This window comes from Helicoverpa armigera, chromosome 18 (assembly GCF_030705265.1).
Source record: "Helicoverpa armigera isolate CAAS_96S chromosome 18, ASM3070526v1, whole genome shotgun sequence".
NCBI classification, from domain to species: domain Eukaryota; kingdom Metazoa; phylum Arthropoda; class Insecta; order Lepidoptera; family Noctuidae; genus Helicoverpa; species Helicoverpa armigera.
Window position 1 is genome coordinate 5,772,949 of NC_087137.1, and position 19,240 is coordinate 5,792,188.

A 19,240-nucleotide genomic window follows, 5' to 3' on the forward strand; every position below is an offset into this window, starting at 1 on the left:
TAAGTTTACGAAGGCAGTTACGAAACTACGGCCTTGTGCTCGTGCTAAATACTTAAGACAATAGTATTTACCTACCAATGACACGTTCACTTAATTATTAAGTAAACTTGCTCGTAATTAACGTTTTTTAATTAGGTATTAAGGTTTGGTTTCTTCGTTTTTGATTGCTTCATTTGTTGATTTTTGTTTTCTTGTGTATTTTTTTTGTTTTAATTTGATAATTTTCTAAGAAAATAAATAAAATATAGTCTTATACATACTTCTGAAAATCAACCTACTTATACATACCTACATAATAGGTTACATAGATTATTCTAAGGGAGGTACTAGGTGAAAATAATTATGTAAGTCACATAGAAGACTAATATACTTTTTATATCTAAACTTTTCTGTCACAGAGAGTACCGAGGTATAAGGAGGTATCTGTACTATGTAAACTTTCATAAATAAAAAAATACGAGAAAAAATATGGTGACTTTAAAGTTTTTTTACATTGATATTTATTGGATTTGTCACCAATAGGTAATACTGAAAAAGAGGAATATTTTTATTTATTTATTTGTTTTGCATAAATACTCCAAAAATAACATGTTTCTTTTATAAATGACAGAAAAAAATCTGACACTTATGCAGCGACTTTAACTCTAAAATGAAATACTGAAAAATTATACACATTGAAACAAAATGTGTCCTATACACGAATACAGATCGACATTGCAATTAACACACACAAACGTGCACTAACATTTTCTTGGTGTGCTTACAAACTCCGCCCCAAACAAATTTTGACCAATCGTGGATCGTTGTAGGCATAGATCGTTGTGGCAACACGCCTCGTATTTTTCGTCACGGAACAGCGACTCAGGCGCGACTCACACATTGTTAATGTAAGCGTTCCTCGCTTTGAAGATACCGGATCCGAGGCTTCGTGCTATCTCTTTTCCACACCGGTCCCTACCTCACTACACCAGCCATATCAAAATATTATTAAAAGCTGCTACAAAAGCTCGTATTCAGATTTCAGGAGGATTGGTGCATTAAAAATTTGATAAAGTATCAGAATTATTAGTGCCTAAATTTTAAGCAATACTTTTATTTGAAAGTTTTGGTACCGGCAACAAGCTCGTCGTCGAAAACAGTCGGCTGGCAGAAAGAGACAAACGATCAGGTGGTGCGGTTTGGAAGGCTGCGGAGGCGGCCAGTTTGACCATTTTTTGTTGGTCCGTTGATTGTGAAAGATTACACTTGAGAGTCGAAATACATCTTTACATCACACGTCAGTGGGCACTGAGCTGTCTTCAAAGTAACACGGATTAGACACACGCAGTTTCCTTTACGTAATTATGTCTGCGTTCATGCTGTGATAGTGAAAGACTGAAATAGTGATCTTCTGGGACTTTTGCATGTGTTCGGACTAATTTGGTGTTTGGAGCTAGTCGTCTTCCTTGCTTAGCTCTTAGATTATTTGCGTCGATGGCTGTATCAACACTGAATATGACACCGTACTTCACCGGATACTCTTTTCAAGGTAAGCCTTCAGCCACTATGTGATTGCTTCCTATTTTATAATTTATAATTGCTTTCAAATACTTATTTGCTTTTGATTTTTACTCGTATCATTTTATTTACTTAATTTGTATTTATTGTTAACTCAAATTTTAACATTTGGTTTTTCCCTATACAATCTATACCTACTTATTTTGGAAATATAAAGATGTTCAAAATTTGAATTTAGAATATGTATTCATCTATGACATTTTAATCTAATTCATTGCCCATGTATTATGTATGATCTATAATATTGTGTTTGTTAATAATTGTATTAACTGCCTTCATTTATTATGCTTTTTAATATCTGTGTATCTTCATTTGATGTTCATTGTCTTTTGTCACGTCTTTGCTAATCCTCAAAATCATCTCCATCTATAGATTGAATTATGGCTCCAAAACCACAACACGGGCAATAAATAAAACATGTTGTTTCACCCATGATTAGCCGACATTTAGCAGCTGATTATGTATCAATTATACCAGTTGGATTTTAAATTATGTCATAAACAGACAACTGCTCTCCGAACTAAAGGGCCCGAAACGATCGTAAAACTATAAAATCACGAAGAAATTACAAAGTGCCTTTTACAGCTACCAATATAACAATATTTCATCTTCGCGCGTCGGGCACAAGACAGACGTATAAAGTATAGCCTGAGTTTTTTCTTATTTATAACTGAACCTTGTTTAGGCTACACTTTCTGGAATGGTCAAGGACCGTAATCTATAGAAAGTGATTTGTCTCTGTTTCAATAACGCATTTCTGTCACGACGATCTATTGTCATATCGAGTCTTTGTCCGAATGATCTTGATCATAATTGTAGAAAAATGGAGGCGATAATTGATCTATTTTGTTATCTACAGCCTGATCTAATCTTCTATAGATAATGTTAATTTTGATCTCATGATCTTGTTTAAGTATATGTATCTTAGCGAAGAGAGTTTTCTGGTTCCTAAAAACGTAGGATTAGGTAAATACTTCAAATGCAGGGGTATCATGTGAGAATGTTTAATTAAGTCCTAAAGATATTGTGAGATTGTAATAAAGTCACCGTAATTTGGTATGGTATAGTTTAACAGCTTTAAAATTTAAGGGAAATTATGGCCCGTCGTAAAATTACTGAATAACTTTTGTTTTCTAAGCGTCCTGTCGTTTCTCTGTATCGACATTTTATTACGGGCGACAGTTTTTATGAGTATCTAAAGTTTCATGGACAACCGTTCGTAAATAGTGTTACTTCTGTATAAATTTCCATTTTTTGCTGCCACAACGATAGTTCCTTGTACTATTTTAAGGTTCTTTTCTAATTTTGTTTGGACAAAAACAACAGCATTGACTAGAATGCTATTTAGGTACTTTTAAATGTATGTGTCAGACTCGTATAGTTATAAGTCTTAGTTATTTCATTAGTTTTAAATTAAATATTCCATTGTTTTCTCAGCGGCCGAAGTTAAAGATCGTTTCAAAGGCTTACCGTGTATAAATAACAACGGAAACTGTTCCAAAAAGCTCCGGCAATGAGGGTTTTACACATAAATCATTACCATACGAAAACATTTCGACTGCATTGTTAAAAATGTCACTTCAACTTATGACCTGTTTCGTCTAAGGCAAATTAAAAAGAAAGAGACACATATATTTGAAAGGGTTGAGAGAGGAGAGCAATAACTTTAAAGAATGCCGACGTCATTGCTATGGATATCCAGTCACATTTTTTTATTATTGTATATTCATAATAAATATGAGACAATATATTTATATGAAACTTTTTTACAAACTACTTACGTCAAAAGTTACCAATGATTCAGGTTATTTGAATTTAAAGTGCGTAAAATGCTATGTAATTATTTACAATATGTCACACAATAATATTGCATTGATACAAAATAATAGAAAAGTACCGCGCATTATAAGATTTTTCATTTACTGGATTTTCTTGCATGACTCACGTTCGGCGTACGTAAGCGAGGCGGCGGCGGCGCAAGCAGCTTGAAAGCCTCTTTGAAATATTAAAAATGTCTCGATTTTTTAATTCAACTTCAAATTATCTGACTTTCTGAAGCACCAGTATAAATCGGGATTAGTGTCTTATAAGTCCATCTGATGTGCCCGTGAACATCACAAAACGTTTGTTCAATGCTTTAAGAGGATGAAAGATTATTTACAAATATGCAGCCATTTGTAATTTGTAGAATTAATTCGTTTTTTGTTTTGAATTATGCGTTTAATGATTAATGATAAAGCGTATAAATCGTTGACGTATCATACTTCAGATTAGTCGTGAATAACATGTATTGGAATTTTCTAATGCCAAGAGTTAGTGCATAATGATGCATTTGCGTAGTTTAAGTATGGAAGTTAATGTCGATATTAGTTGGCATAATATCTGCGCTGAGTGGAGCGCGATCAGATGCGCCCGCGGCGACGGTGACGGCGATGAAGCGCGATACTCATCGCAACACAACGCACCTTGTAATTTTCTCCGCGAACGAGACTGCATTTTTCATAATCCTTTATGCTATAAATATTTTATTCGACTCTGTACAAGATTAGCGACAGCAATAACGTTTACTTTTAATAACTCGGATCAGTCGTAAATTGTCTTCTCAATTAGACATAAACAGTTTTCGATGGAGCCAATTATAAGAATGATACTACCTACATCACTGTGCATTGGATTTCTGACCTTTATATGGAGTTCAGTACCATAATCAAGGTTTAGTCACATTCATATCACGGGCCGACAAGCGGTGCACATCTCGCGCACACGCACACATCTCGGCGGCGCGCCCGCGCAGATCAAAGGCACCGACAGGCTCTTTTAGCCGCATAATATGACGCGCCCCCCGCCTCCGCCCGCGGCCGGCGAAATGCCTCGCCGCCCGATCAACCTTCAGGGCGCTTACTTGCCATTACTTATGCCGATCTATTAATAAACAAATTGATATAACGGATATTTGAAGCGGGACCTTTGATTTAACGTCAAGTTATATTAATCAAAATCAGTTTATTAGATAATTTGTTGATGAAATACAAACTAATGAATGCATGCGCCTGAGTTTTCATTAAATACATGCGGCGCCATTTACCCATTTTAATTTATGAATAACGGCCGACAATAATGGTCAATTAGATTCACAAACAATGTTTGAATAACGAATGATTTGGTAGAAATTATTTGTGGGTATCGAATCTGATTATCGCAGGCGCAGTCATCGATACAGCGCACACTCAGGTGTTGAAACGTTTAAAAGCGATTATCAGATTAACCGCGGCCCAAGAGATCAGAATCTCGAGCCGAGGGCGTAGTTGTCTTTGTCGCGATCCTAACACTACTTTTCTCTTGCACAATCATCCTGTGCTATTAGTGATTACTTTCCAATTTTATTTTCAATTTATTAAATTGTTTTGTTATAATCTCGTTTGGTTTAGATTAGATGCCGTGTTAAGTGTAAAATCAACAAGTTTTTGTAGTAGTTTTACGAATAAAACTGGTCAACAATTAGGGTCAACCACAAAACGTTTAGATTCCTAGATAATGGTTAAAAGTCTTTTAAACTAATCAATCTACACGTGTATCTAAAGAATTTAAAATGCTTTGCAACAATTGATAGGTGCGAAGCTGAAAATATCATGTAAAATTAATGCTTCCTAACATTATTTCAGTCCGGGTATACTTATCTACAAAGGTATATCAAACCTTATCTAAATCAGGATTGATTGAACCAAACAACACTATTAAAGCAATCTTTTTGAGCCACCAAACAATCGTTGTATATTTATTAGTTTCTTGAGCGAAATCCTTTGTCCAAGCGGCAAGTGACGACGTCAAAGAGTCCATTCCGTGCAAGAAAAGAAAAGAATCCGTCAAATTAGTACATAACGCGTTATGAATACGGAATGAGGTCAAACAGGGCACTCTCAAACATAGCCTATTATATCGAAATAAAATATTCAGTTCCATTCATTACTTACGTAGGTACGTACATTATATTCAGGCCTGACAAGCCGAAAGGCGTTGCTTCAGTTTGTACAGTTGGCAGCCGCTTCTATGGGGAGAGACTTGTGTTTTAACAAATTAGAAAGACTTTTGTATTCCTGTAACGAAAGTTCCGCTTGCTGGGATATGTAATGACTCTTAAAGAATTAAATTCTAAACAAGCCGACCTATTTTCTTTGAAGACTTGCACCATGTTGTTGGTGGCTGCGTGGTTCGGTAGCAAGAGATAAATTTCATGCTATCAACGTTCAAAGTAAATAATATTTAGAGTTTTCAAAAGCTATTACCCAAATGAGAATAAGCCGCTATCTGAGTCGCTATGTAGCTCGTATGAAAGTATAATAGAATTGATTTGATATTCGATTGGTACATTTAGTGGCTTGGAGCGGCCACGCGACCACGGGCCACACAGAATACTTTGAAGACTTGAAGAAGGCTTAATGGAATGACACAGCCTTTGTGAACGCCGCCTAATTCTAATGGCTATTCAGATGGCATTTCACCTCTCTTTGTTGCTTGATTTCGGATAGTAATAGGTTATTTTATTAGCGTAGAGATGATTTTTTAACGAGAAAAGAAATCTTGTGTCGATTTAAATTGATGGCACATTGTTATTTTAGTTGCAAAGCATTGAAATGGATTACCTTCCTATCAAACTAGAGCATGTATTGTTGAAAACTTCGCCTTGTTGATCGAATTACATTTTGTATGCTCTACAACAAGGTCCTCAGATAACCTTATTTAAATTGCTCTACATACATATTATTAGTTTTCTGCAATTTATTTTGCACTATAACTTTTTTCTAGGACTTCGCTTTTTTATCGTCCGCTTTTTATCCCCCGCTCCTTCTCCAAAACTAATTTCCAGATTTTCATCTTTGCATTCACGCTTTCAATGGAATAAGTAGCTATTTGTATCTGCTACGTCTAACCTAAAGTAACTTCATACTACTGCTGAATTTAAATGCAGATTTGAATTTGATATTTCACCGTTAACATAAACCCAATAAAATAAATAAGTATGAATTTACATGGAAAATTTTCCAACATCAATGCCTACATAACTAGCAACATTGATGCACACAGCGACGCAACATTGCGGGATAGGAGTCCCTTCAAACGAGTTGTGGCTTCATAATTTGTAATGCGAAAGCAAAAACGCCTGGCACATTAATTAGATTTCCTGAACTATGACCAGGTTTCTGAGAACCTAGGCGTCGTACAGTTATCGTTGGCACAAGTCATGTGGAAGGAAAGCGGCATGCCGTGTGACGTAAAGCCCCATATAAATTTTACTATAGGCACATTAATGTCGCTACGTGAAATTGATTTGCAAGCAGAAACATATTATGATTGTGAAAACGGGGTTTACGATTTATTTACACAATACGATATCGATTTCGAACATTATAAACTATCACTGTACCGTTGTTATCAAGTACTAGAGGCAAGTTCGCAAATATTTTATTTTGCGTTGCATACGATATATTATTCAAACGGCTGAATTTCACAGCATTCAATTTGTAACCGATATGGAAATAAAATAATAGCTCAAATAGGTAGTAATTTATGTCCACCATAAACATGGAAAGTATGTTCTAATTATTAAATAATAATCAAGAACTTGTATAGTTGTTCATGTGAGGTGGCGTGTGCTAAACTAGTATAAGGCCGAGATATCTTTATGCCTATTGCGCTCATAACTTTTATTGGTCGTCATTCCCGTGTAGAAGCCCTGGCTAGTGCAATAGCAATGCCCTTACACATCAAACGTTTCAAACAGTATAAACTGCAACACAGTGGAAACAAAATGCATCCTCTCAACTCAAACCGATTAGTGCAAATTAAAGTGCAACGTACTTTTGATGCGGTCAGTTTAAATTAAAAAAGTTGAAGTTGTACAAACATAAAATGAATTTCGTCATAGCAAAGATGGAAGGTTAAGAAATTCAATCTGTATCCGACAATGGAAGTGATAACCCGAGAGTACTGCGAAGGTTGATGAAAATGTGATTGTTAATTAAAGTTGACACAGAAATGCGAATGGTGAATTCAGAATCTTCATTTATTCGGTCACGGTTTGCCTCTTACGTTTAGCATTAAATGATTGACTCTGTTTCAATTTCGTCTAACACGAACGCAACGGTTGAACGAATTGGAACACGATTATGTGATTGTGAGAAAATTTTATACTTCAACGGTGCAACGGTGTCTATGTCTAACTTTAGTGTGTGATTATGTTTCGAGCAGACGACACTTGCTTGCTATGAATAAAACGCGTGAGTAGAAAATATTGACAGCCAGGGTCCTGATACATTGTAGCGCTGAGGGCACAATTTCGACCTAGTGACTGATATATTCCGTCAATTCAAGCTTATTTTCAGTGCATCACATTGGCATACCACCCTCGTAGAATCTATTGTTGAGCTCAACTTGTGCATGCTCCGAAACTGCTTCCGGACGATTAGCTACCAATGAATGTTTGAATTTGTTGTTAACTTCAGCTTCTTTTGCGTTAATAGCGTTACAATGTTTGTGAATTCTATTACGCATTGTGCGCTTGAGATCCTCTTTGTGAATTTCATTGTGCACATTTCATCAATTGCGTGTTCGACTGATCCTGTTAGTTCGGTTGAATATAGTGTAAAAACTGATTGAAATAAGTTACCATTTCATCGGTATACACGTATAAAACATTTCTTAATAGATTTTCGGCCGTAGTTACAATATAAAGTTGTATTCTTGTTTTTTTATGAAATGCTATATTCTTGATAGCTCATGAATCACAAAATATATCACTTACAACAAAAAATAGTAATAGAGCTATAATAATATAACTGACGGTTATAAACTACTTCGCCAAAAATGAAAACTATATTATAATGAAGTGATACATTACTACAAAGCCACCCACATTTGTATAGCGGGGTTGTTATGGACACGTTATGCGTCATAAATATTTCGGGAACATAAAATTAACACTCAAAAACATGGGCTTTCGAGGCACCGCAACGTCTACGGCCTCCTACAAAAAATATGGGGATCGCTTGCAGAACCGCGCCGTGACTCCGGACACTACAAAAGCCTTTGACTACTAAACCATTCTAAGTTTTATGCAAAACGAAAGAAGGTACAATTTCCAATAACCTTCGGAGCTTTCCTGTCAGTTTGGGAGTTTGTATTGATGGATACAGTTGTTGACCTTAAGTTGTTTGTGTTATGGTCTACTTTGGATTGTATGATTAATACCCGTCTCGGTTTCTTGTCTTATCAAAGGACATACTTGTTGACATGTTGTCTAATTGATTGGTGGTTCTCAGTAGGGGTCTAGGGCCTTACACGAGGCGGAACCTTTGAGGAATTATTTAAAATTGATAAACTATAAATGCCTTCACAAGTGGAACATGCCACTGTTATGTTTTTTTACGTTTAATATGTGGTCATTGTGTGGTGTGGGATTAGATTAGGAATGTGAGCTAATTACTTTTTTGATGGATTTTTTTTTCATGGACCTATTAATGAGTCAAATTGGCAAGAAGATCTCTTTTTTATCAAAGTATTTTTTTCATACTTTTACAAATTGCTTATAAATAGTTATCTGTAGGTACACAATCAAATTAATAACGAATTACTTAACATTAATATTGTATAGCTTAGCTGCTGGATATAATTTTGAGCGTCATCTCATTCCCGATAGAAGCTAACATGCATGCACAAAGGCGTTGCAAAAATCGACGACCGGCGGCTTCCTTTGACGTTAGGTGGTCTCCCAACCAGCGGCCGCACGAGTGATGTGATTATAATAGCGACACTTTACGCACACATAACCACATTAATATATCCAGAAATAATACAATTTATATTCCAAGGGATTTTATTCGCAAACACCATCGAACCCACCAACTTAATTACCGCTCACGATACTCATCGCTATAAAACATTAATTAAAATTTTGATGACTTTCTTTTCACTGTTGAAAATCAAAAATGATTCATCGATCTCTCAGAATTCTTAACAGAGCAAGAAGTTGGAGGTATTTCGTTTAATCTAGGAGTAACATTTCTTTTTGTGAGAACAGAAGTCGTTACTCATAAAATGTAACAAGTCGATCCCAACAAAGGCCAGAAATAGTTTAAGTGTTATCGTTTCTGCTTGACCGCACTCGTGTTAAAGAAATTGGATACTCTTGCTTGAGAACACTGCCAATGAAACGTAAAATTACGAGGTGATCGAGGCCTACCGATGACGTAGGTACATATTATTGTAGAGCGTGTAGGAGCGAGAGACGTGCAGTCGCGCCGCAGCTTTGTGATCCATAGTGTATTGTTGTATTGATACTTTACGCATTATTTGACTTTAATATAGCTACTGGTTGCCCTACTAATGCCAATCCAATATAAAGACGTGCCTCCTTTCGGGCGACAGAATCACAAAACATTTCACAATAACCTAATATATTGAAAAGTACATTCAGATGTATAGAAATACGATTGTGCTTCAGAAAATCAAGAGAGTAAAGAATTCTTGAACATATTCTTCACAAGTAGAATACACACAATCAGAAAGCTTAGCTTTTATAGCAAAGTCGATTCACAACTGGTTTCTTTCTACACACGTACTGTTTCAGTGTTTTATTTGTTTGTGGGGAATGTTATTGTGGGTAAAGCATTAAATATCGGCGATGTTGTTAAAAGCTTTTATTTCTGCAGGTCAGGGTCGTATGAACCAGTTGGGCGGTGTGTTCATCAACGGTCGTCCGCTGCCGAACCACATCCGACTGAAGATCGTGGAGATGGCGGCGGCAGGAGTGCGGCCCTGCGTCATCTCGCGCCAGCTGCGCGTCTCGCACGGCTGCGTCTCCAAGATACTCAACAGATACCAAGTAAGGACAATCACATAATTCCACGTACTATTAAAACTTTTCAAATGGCAATTAAATCCATTTCATAGAAGACGAGAAAGAAAAAACTTCATTTGTATTTTTTGTTATCAGGAAACGGGATCCATACGTCCTGGTGTGATTGGAGGATCCAAGCCAAGAGTAGCGACTCCAGAAGTCGAGAACAGGATCGAAGAGCTGAAGAGACAAAACCCAGGTATATTTTCCTGGGAAATTAGAGATAAACTAATTAAAGAAGGGATTTGTGATAAAAACACAGCGCCGTCTGTGAGTTCCATTTCGAGACTTATAAGAGGAGGCAAACGGGACGAATCCGATCCTAGAAGAAATCACAGCATTGATGGTATTCTAGGTAAGTAATGATACTTACCTCGGATTGTAAACTTTGCATTGCACTTATGAAATGCTACTAGTAGGAAAATGCTTTCAAAATGAATAAAAATGTTGAAGTGACCTTAGGTCACAGTTATCAGTTGGTGGCATAGTTTGTAGCAGCACTTTACCGCTTGGAAAGTAATACCGCGTTGTGTGTTTGCATAAAACTTTATATTGCTCTAGTTTGTTGTTGTGCTCCCTTGATAAAGAATTAACTGTGCTGTGGTTTATTCTGAGTATATCATTCGCCACGTGCAAGGTCGCAATAGATAAGCATTAAGAATTATTTAGCAATAATTTTAAATCCTTGATGGATTAAAACCAATTATTTAAAAAGTCGCAGTCGAAACCTTCGAAATAATGATGCGTAAATAACTCGCCGTGTCATCGTAGTCCTTAACGCTGATTCGAGACCATAATCACTTAATTTAGTTCAAAGCATACTATTATTATAAATTTATTCTTATAATGAGACTGTCGGAACGTTTGCAAACTTCACAAAATGGCGTATAAAGTTAATAATCCACGTAAAAGTGAAGCGGGCGCGGCGCGCGCGCACGCCACGGCAGCGCCCCTTGTGTTCAGCGCCTTGGCTTCGAAATTGTAGGTTATAAAAATGAAATTAGTATCCAAAGGTGTTATTATCCCATCGCGTTTGGCCGCGGGGCTTGCATTACGACAATCTGTCCGTACTGCACGTCTTGTGCCGTATAGCTATCCAATATAAAATGGCGCTCCTAATATCCCGGTTCAGTGACGGAGCGCGGTTTTGCCGGCGAGATTCTGCGCACCGATAAGATTATGCATATTAAGTTGTGCACGGCCAAAGTAATATCTACACTGGAAAAGCGGCCCCCTTTACTGCCCGAGCTCGCGTATTGAAAATTTGCTGTTCGTGCCTGTCCTGTGACGACGGCTAACGGAACATTTTGGTCGCGAGTTTTTCGTGGAAATATTTGCATACGCGCGGGCTCTGGTAACATCAGCCGGTTGATTATTATTTCAGGGTCCGAACTCGCATAAGTTTGCATATTGAAAATTTGCATAATCGTGAATTTATTTACTGTTCATTTGTAGGGCTTCAACAAAATGTTAAATGTCGAAACGTAATATCGTTCAACAATTGCCGTTGCTTAAAGCACAAGATAAAAACGAGATCGACTTCTCTATAATCTAATTCCATTTTATTATCATCTAGCACAAAGTAATATTTATTAAGGCCCCGAAGAATTCATTTGAGGCTACTAGAGGCGTAGTGTAATGTGGTTACGTTTAATTTAATCGAGGCCGCGTGTGGTCTGCGCGGTAGTCCAATATAATCGACGTAAAACAAAAACAAATGAATAGTTAGAAAGTCGCAATAAAAATAATATTATGACGACATTCTTATTATCTGAATAGACATCAATGCTATTGTGGTCATTTCGAGGATTGTCCTGATTTCTAACAATACTTATAGCAAATATAGTTTTAATGTAATGTTAGGTAAACTGCCTTGAACAAAGCACCTGGCATCAACAACATCTTTTCTTCCTTTCAATAGGTCCATCATCTTGCGAAGACTCTGACACCGAGTCTGAACCGGGAATTACTCTGAAGAGAAAGCAAAGGAGGTCCAGGACTACTTTCTCTGGAGACCAACTAGAAGCACTGGAGCGTGCATTCACTAGGACCCAGTACCCTGATGTTTACACGAGGGAAGAACTCGCACAGAAAACTAAACTCACCGAAGCTAGAGTTCAGGTATGTCCGTCAATAGAAACAATATTAGATATAAATAATTCAATAGAGTTTTTTCTAAACTGATCATAAAACAGAAGGCGATTTCTCTTCTAGAAACCAGTCAGCCCAAGGGTATCGGTAGCCAACCTGAAGTAGTTAGGTGTATCAATGATAGATGAAGGCAATCAAACAATCCCATTGTTGGCCGCACTCACTTCCCGCCCCTACAAAAGCGTGGCACTAAAAAAACATATATACCTTTATAATTAATTACAACAATGGTAAGAGCTACCATATGTTGTTCATCGCTACCGATGTTTTATCAGTTTTTGTTCAATTAGTAGCCCCACGTAATTGTAGGCCTCTATAAGACGATGTAATCGACTTAGCTCTATAATTATCTATTGATGAGTTAGGTATTTGTAATATTTATAGCAGTATCAATCGCAACGTCTGTCAAAGGCGGAGGTATAAATTCGAAGCAGTTTTTTTGCAAGATAAAAACGTAGCATTATAAAGTGAAGACTTTGTAACAATATTAATTATAAACTTAATTAACCGTTTGAATTCTTGTCTCAGATTGCATTGCGTAATCGATACTTAATGTTTTAATTATTCTAACAAGGACTTAATTAAAGTTTTATGTCGTTTAGGTATGGTTTTCAAACCGAAGAGCTCGACTTCGCAAACAACTGAACTCGCAGCAGCTGAGCGCTTTCAACACCATGTCTCTGCAGTCAGCGTTCCCTTCAGTCCACCAGCAATACGAGCCTCCGTCTACCTTCAACGCTCAATGCGCGTCCTGGCAACAATCATACTCATCTGCTCTGGGCACCAGCTCTGTTCTGAACTCGGCCCTTGCACCTTCCCTCCACCAATCCGCTCTTACTGCTCCTTCAGTATGTCAATCAGCGCTTGCAGCATCCAGCCTACATCCACCAACTTCAAGCTCCTTCTCATCCGGCAACCTAACGCCACTGTCCCATTCTTCGGAACTTGCTACTCCCCTGCAAGCCCCTACTGATGCCACGCCTCCAAGCTCAAGTCCCACAACGACTAGTCCTTCTGCGAACCAGACCAGTGCACTCACTTACCAACATTCGACCTACGCGAATCCGAGCGAACCTCTCTCTCACCCTTACGGATATGCCGACTACTCGAAGCAAGAGCACGCCATGTCTGCACACAACCACTGGACGACCAGGCAGCTCAGCGGACACGCGCAAAACAAACTCGCCGAAGTTGGCGCCTGGCCTGAAAACTATAGGTAAGTTTATTCATTCCACGTCCATTTAATATACAACTTTAACGTCATATAAAGCAAACATGGATAAAAACATCTCAATAATCCCCGGCGGCAACTAAGTAGCTCTATGAATTATTGATGTCGAGCTACTCATCTGACTTGGTTTATGCGGATGAATATGCAATTACAATAAAGTGACCTTTGCTGCCGACCATTTAAATAACTATCTATTATGTGAATTATGAGTGTTACACTAATAGTAGGTTTAGGGCGCACGAATGCAATGACATCACTTGGTGTTAGTCAATGTGTATTAGTGCGGTGCATGACGCGTGAGCCTGACGGTTCTCGGTAGATAGGATGCGTGTAATGCTGCGTCCGGTGGCTATCGATCGGGCGTGGACTCGATCGCAAATCGGGGTGCGTACGTTTTATTTCTTTTCACCTTCCTTTATCATTAGCCGAAGCGGCCGCTAATCAATTAAGAGTGTAAGAAGTCGGCCATTATACGCCGCGCGGGTGGTTATTACAGCGCGCGCCTCGTAATACGCCGATCCGATCGTGAATGCAATAGGGCTGCGAATTTTATAGTGATTTTGGATCGATTTTTAATTTTAGTTATTTTAAATTCTCTTGCGTTATTCGATATATCTTCCCTTCAATCTTGGTATTATTACAAAAGAAAGAAGGTCGTAGAAAACATTTCACTCGCGCTCGTGTTGACGATAGACGCGAGTATGTGTAACTACCAAAGTGAATTTGTCGAATGACAATGTGACAAATACATTGTCGCTTTGTAGTGCACACGGCGACGACATTTATCTGTGTTATCGAGACAAAGCACGTCTATAAACCTCACATTGGACCACACACAATATCTCGCGTCGCACAATGGAACACAAACTAATAATATATGGGTTAGCTACGTTTATGTGTCGGTGTGTCTTATCTAGTCCTTTACGCGCGCTTGATTGACGTAACACTTCGTTACAACTTTATTTGTTATTTTTGTCTGCCAAAAATATTGTATTGTGTGCCTAAAGTGTGGATAATGTGGGTTTCATATTTGACGTTGACAGTACGAAATAAAGATCCTTTTTGATAATGTTTAGCGTTGGTTATACGCGAAGTTGTTGCGGCCGGAAAGGCTATATCTTATACAATGTCTATGAGTCATAATAAATCGGTGAGCTGCCTAACTATTAGTAGTGAGATACGTACGTATCGGTGTAATTAACGTGGACAGTCATTGGCCATAAATAGCGATTGTGATTGTCACCTCATAGCTAATTTTATTTGTTGCACACCTCACTGGCGGTTTTACGACATTTGTATTTACGTGAAATAATTGCAGTATATATTACTATGTAGTCAATGAAAAATGGCACTTACAATATTGATACTGACTTTAAAAAGCGACCCTGTTTTAAAGGCTGACTGAAGATGATAAATCTATATAATCGATGCTCCAATCATATCTGTAATTTCGACTCAGCGCTGTAAACTATTCCTGTATTCAGAACATTATTCAAAATTATTCAATTTGCATTACCGATACAACCAAAAAGGGTTACCCAAAATTGTTAACGCATTCTGTTACCGAATATTGAATAAGCGATAGAATTCATAATATAGACGTCAATGTTAATAAATATCAGTTATATACTGCTATATTATGACGTACTCATCCACAGATTTCCCAATCGTTTATTGGTTTTTATTAACATTCTCCCATTCACATTTACCCGCAAACAGTGCCAACAAACAGCGTTTGTTTAGGTTAATAACTTCCAAGTAATACGGCGGCCGATCATTTATTGATATTAGAAATCTACTCCGGCACAATACGTAGCGGATTACAGATAACCACACGTTGCTTTGTGGCCGGCTCGGCAATTAATGAGAGGCCGAACGTGACATTAGTGCAGTGAACCTAAGCATTATGCTAACGCGAACCCGGTATTAAAACTTATCTGCAGCTATTTGCATTCGACTTCCTAAAGTGCGGTAAGTCTCGCGTGCTGCGGAGCAACCACCTTGCCTCGAACACTTTCCTCCACAGAAACGTTCGCTCGGTTATTGTTTTCGCACGTGTTGTATTCTCATGCTAAAATGTTTAAGCACATATTCACCATAAGGGTAAACTCTGGTATTTGGGATGAAGTTAAGTAATAACTGTTTGCCAATCGCCATAACCTGTCTAGCCTGTACTCGGAGCTGGCTAGAAACAAAGTTCACAAACGCTTATATTTTTTACTGCCGTCCAAAGTAATTACGTTTTATTCAGAATAACAAAATGTGGGTTTTCATTGTGTTCGTAACAGAACCTGTGCAGTAACGTGCGGCCTTCGTAGTTTATGAGCGATGTACGACACTAATGTGCCTTAATAATGTATTAGCCACTGTATTAACTATAAATTAAAATTTTATTGCACGTGGAGTCACGAAGTGCTTCCGAATATTAGTCCGATACAATGTGCACATACAAGAGCTCTACTAAATTATGTAGTTCGGTAGGCCGGTACAAGTCACAATTACAAGGTAGCATTAGAGCTTACACTGTGTTATTATTTAATTATTTTTAGTTAAATCTGTAGTTACGCGGTATAATGTTTATAGACCGAACGGAACCTATGAAGCGATTAAATTATGCAGTGGGCAGTATCCCACGCTCGGCGGAGATATTGTAATAAAACTCAATGTAACAGCCTGATATGAAAGTATATTGACAATAGATAGTACGTGTCTTTGATGGCGGAGTCAAGAGATCTCGAGTTTTATGCACGTCTACGATTTTAATACTACATAGATTTTCTTTAAGAAGGATATCTATAAATAGATACTGGCAAAATGTAACAGGACTTTCATTAGGTACACATGTAATGTCGGCTTTGGCTCACTTAATATGTAGGTTAATATAAATGCCCTTATAATATGTTCTATACACGATTTTTAATGTTATTTTTCTTTTGTTACAGTTCATTCTTCGGCACCAATGCGTCCCACTATGCATCGCACGCGCATTCGCCCACTGAAGCGAAATCTGGCTACCCGTATCTAGGACAACTCGGCGGTATGGATATGGGCAGAGTACACTAAATAACGAATAACATAAATATAAAGCAATAGAATATTATACTAAGCTTCACAACAGGACATATCAATGTGCCTTCATATACAGAGTGTTATATTTAGATACAATAGTATTTTCTATATTTACAACACAATAACAAAGATGTAGATTTTTTCAATACAATATTTTGAAAACTTTCACCGTATCATAGAGATATTGTGTAAATAGATTCATAGTATGTTTTATATTGTAATATTTACTGTTCCTGTACTAGACAAACGCACTAAATAAAAATGTCCCGTAAGTTTTTATCTTTTTAGATATAGATCGTTACTACATTTTATAAGTTGTTATATGTATATTGTATTTTAGATATAATCAATGTTAGTAAGCAATGTTGTAATAATGTTTAAAAATCAATAAACATAATAACTTTCCTAATAGAAAAATACATAATAGTTACTAAAAGATAGATATAATTTTCACTTTGAATTAACTTTAATTTGTACATAGTTTAGTAGAGATAGTATCAATAGGTTGTATCTTTTCTTTTAGTGACTATATCCTAAAGATTGATCCTAAAATTGCCTTGAATGAAGTTGTGATTTTATATAAATAATGTATTTATTTATAGGTATATTATTGTAACTTAGTTTAATTAAGTGTAGAGACTAAGCACTTTGTAAAATAACGGTTTACCCAGAATAAATGAATGCTAATGCAAATAATTCAAGGTTTTTAATTAATCACGAGCCGAAACCTTCAGTTTATTCTTGGATTAGACTGCGTTTTCGTCCACGCTCACTTAATTTATTTACACAATAAATTGTTTAAGGTACCTACTTAAGATCTTGAAACAGTATCTTAGTGTAGTACCTACTTAGGTAATTTTCTACTTAAAAAGTTTTTTTATTCTTGGAGGTCAGAAAAAAATCGCAGGTTACCTACATCAATAATTTATAATACTTCCCTTTACCAATAATAAAAAGACAGAATGACTACCGTAGGCAACGAACTCTAAAACAGAAGCACCTATTATGATGAAGCTTTGTCTCAAAATTGAGAGACAAAAGCGAGGCATATATCTAGTACCTACTACCTACTTACACAACATATGAACATATCCTGCCTCACACAGCCAATTATCAGATAGCTCCTTTAATACTGCCTAGACAATACAGGCTTATCTAAGGCACGTCAAACACAGGTGGGACATTAATTGAGCAGTTTAGGTATTAGCTTTGCCGATCAGACTAGCTTTGACAATTTCGTTAGTCCGATTATCCATACGTCGATGGCAGGCCATCGACATTCTCTTTGCTAATATGTGTGGGTATTCTCGTTAATGCATAGTGAGTTATGCTGATTTTAATAGATTCAGAATAAATATAATACTTTGACTTAGGTGTAGGTTCTTTCAGTTTTCATACGGCGCTCTACAGCAGTGGGCTTTTTTAGTCTGTGACAACGATGACGACTTCTAATTTTAGAAAAACTGTTTTTTTTTAAAGATTGTCTACCTACAGAAATTATTTTATTTTATTTTTGTCTTTTGAGACGAATATAGAAGAAGCAGCTAATCTACCTACACTTTGTATGTTGAGTAGGTAGGTACCACCGGCTATAAAGAAATGACTGCTCGATGACTAAATTAGATTTTATAGCCTATGTTATAAAATAATCGGAAATACTATATATAATATAAACAACCTAAAAATTACTACTAAACTACCAGGAAAACGCAACTAAAATAAATAAAGATTATACTTAATTTTATACGGATGCTCAAAATTTTCACTAAGTATGAAAAGCGGCCTAACTTAGTACTAGCGAGAGAAGGAAAGTTCTTTACTTAAATAAGTACCTAAGTATTAAGATAAGAAGTCGGTGCGCTAAGGTGCGAGCCGATTTGCATAAAACTATACATAAGTATGTCTAACGTTTCTCTGCACGCAGTAATCACTTATGCAGTTATTTACTTGCCTGAAATGTTCTTTTCATTTTTACAGTTATTCCGTGTGACTATTTTACGGTTAGTTAAAGTACCAATGCCTACAGCGAACTACATGAATTTATTTGTAAAACTTGCTTCGTACAAATTAAGCAGCTTAAAGTATAGGTAAATAATACAGCATTGTAAAATTAATCAGGTAGGTAGGTACATACCTTTACCTATTCCTTATTCGTAATGCACAATATGACTAAGAACCCAACTTATGCTAGTTATATATAACATTGAATAATAATGTTAATGCAATATAGAATACAACAATTTTGCATGAGATAAAATTTGGCCTACTAAAAACTTCGTCAATTGGACTAAAATTTTACAATAGTTAGTTTTCAGCTATTTAGCTGAAACATAACGTAC

The 19,240-nt window shown here is 36.7% G+C and overlaps 1 protein-coding gene across 3 annotated transcripts; it reads left to right on the forward strand.

Moving 5' to 3' along the window:
• The first annotated feature begins 1,221 nt into the window (after positions 1–1,221).
• LOC110380234 (protein gooseberry) lies at positions 1,222–17,589 on the forward strand. Of its 3 annotated transcripts, none has more exons than XM_021340148.3 (6): positions 1,222–1,528; positions 10,263–10,435; positions 10,547–10,805; positions 12,372–12,571; positions 13,204–13,817; positions 16,775–17,589. In XM_021340148.3, exons 1-6 carry the CDS (start codon positions 1,474–1,476, stop codon positions 16,893–16,895), a joined length of 1,422 nt encoding a protein of 473 aa, XP_021195823.2. In that variant the 5' UTR covers positions 1,222–1,473; the 3' UTR covers positions 16,896–17,589. The 3 variants fall into 3 exon arrangements, with proteins under 3 accessions (XP_021195823.2, XP_021195826.2, XP_021195824.2); XM_021340151.3 differs by having other exon boundaries at positions 1,225–1,528; positions 10,547–10,649; XM_021340149.3 differs by lacking the exon at positions 1,222–1,528 and adding an exon at positions 7,733–7,832.
• The last annotated feature ends 1,651 nt before the right edge of the window (positions 17,590–19,240 follow it).

What these genes read in the sequence shown, in the direction of transcription:
- LOC110380234 (XM_021340148.3), top strand. Translation starts at nt 1,474, where the DNA reads ATGGCTGTATCAACACTGAATATGACACCGTACTTCACCGGATACTCT. An exon ending in CAGCATTGATGGTATTCTAG is followed by an intron (nt 10,806 to 12,371) that starts GTAAGTAATGAT and finishes TCCTTTCAATAG; the next exon opens with GTCCATCATCTTGCGAAGAC. An exon ending in TCACCGAAGCTAGAGTTCAG is followed by an intron (nt 12,572 to 13,203) that starts GTATGTCCGTCA and finishes TATGTCGTTTAG; the next exon opens with GTATGGTTTTCAAACCGAAG.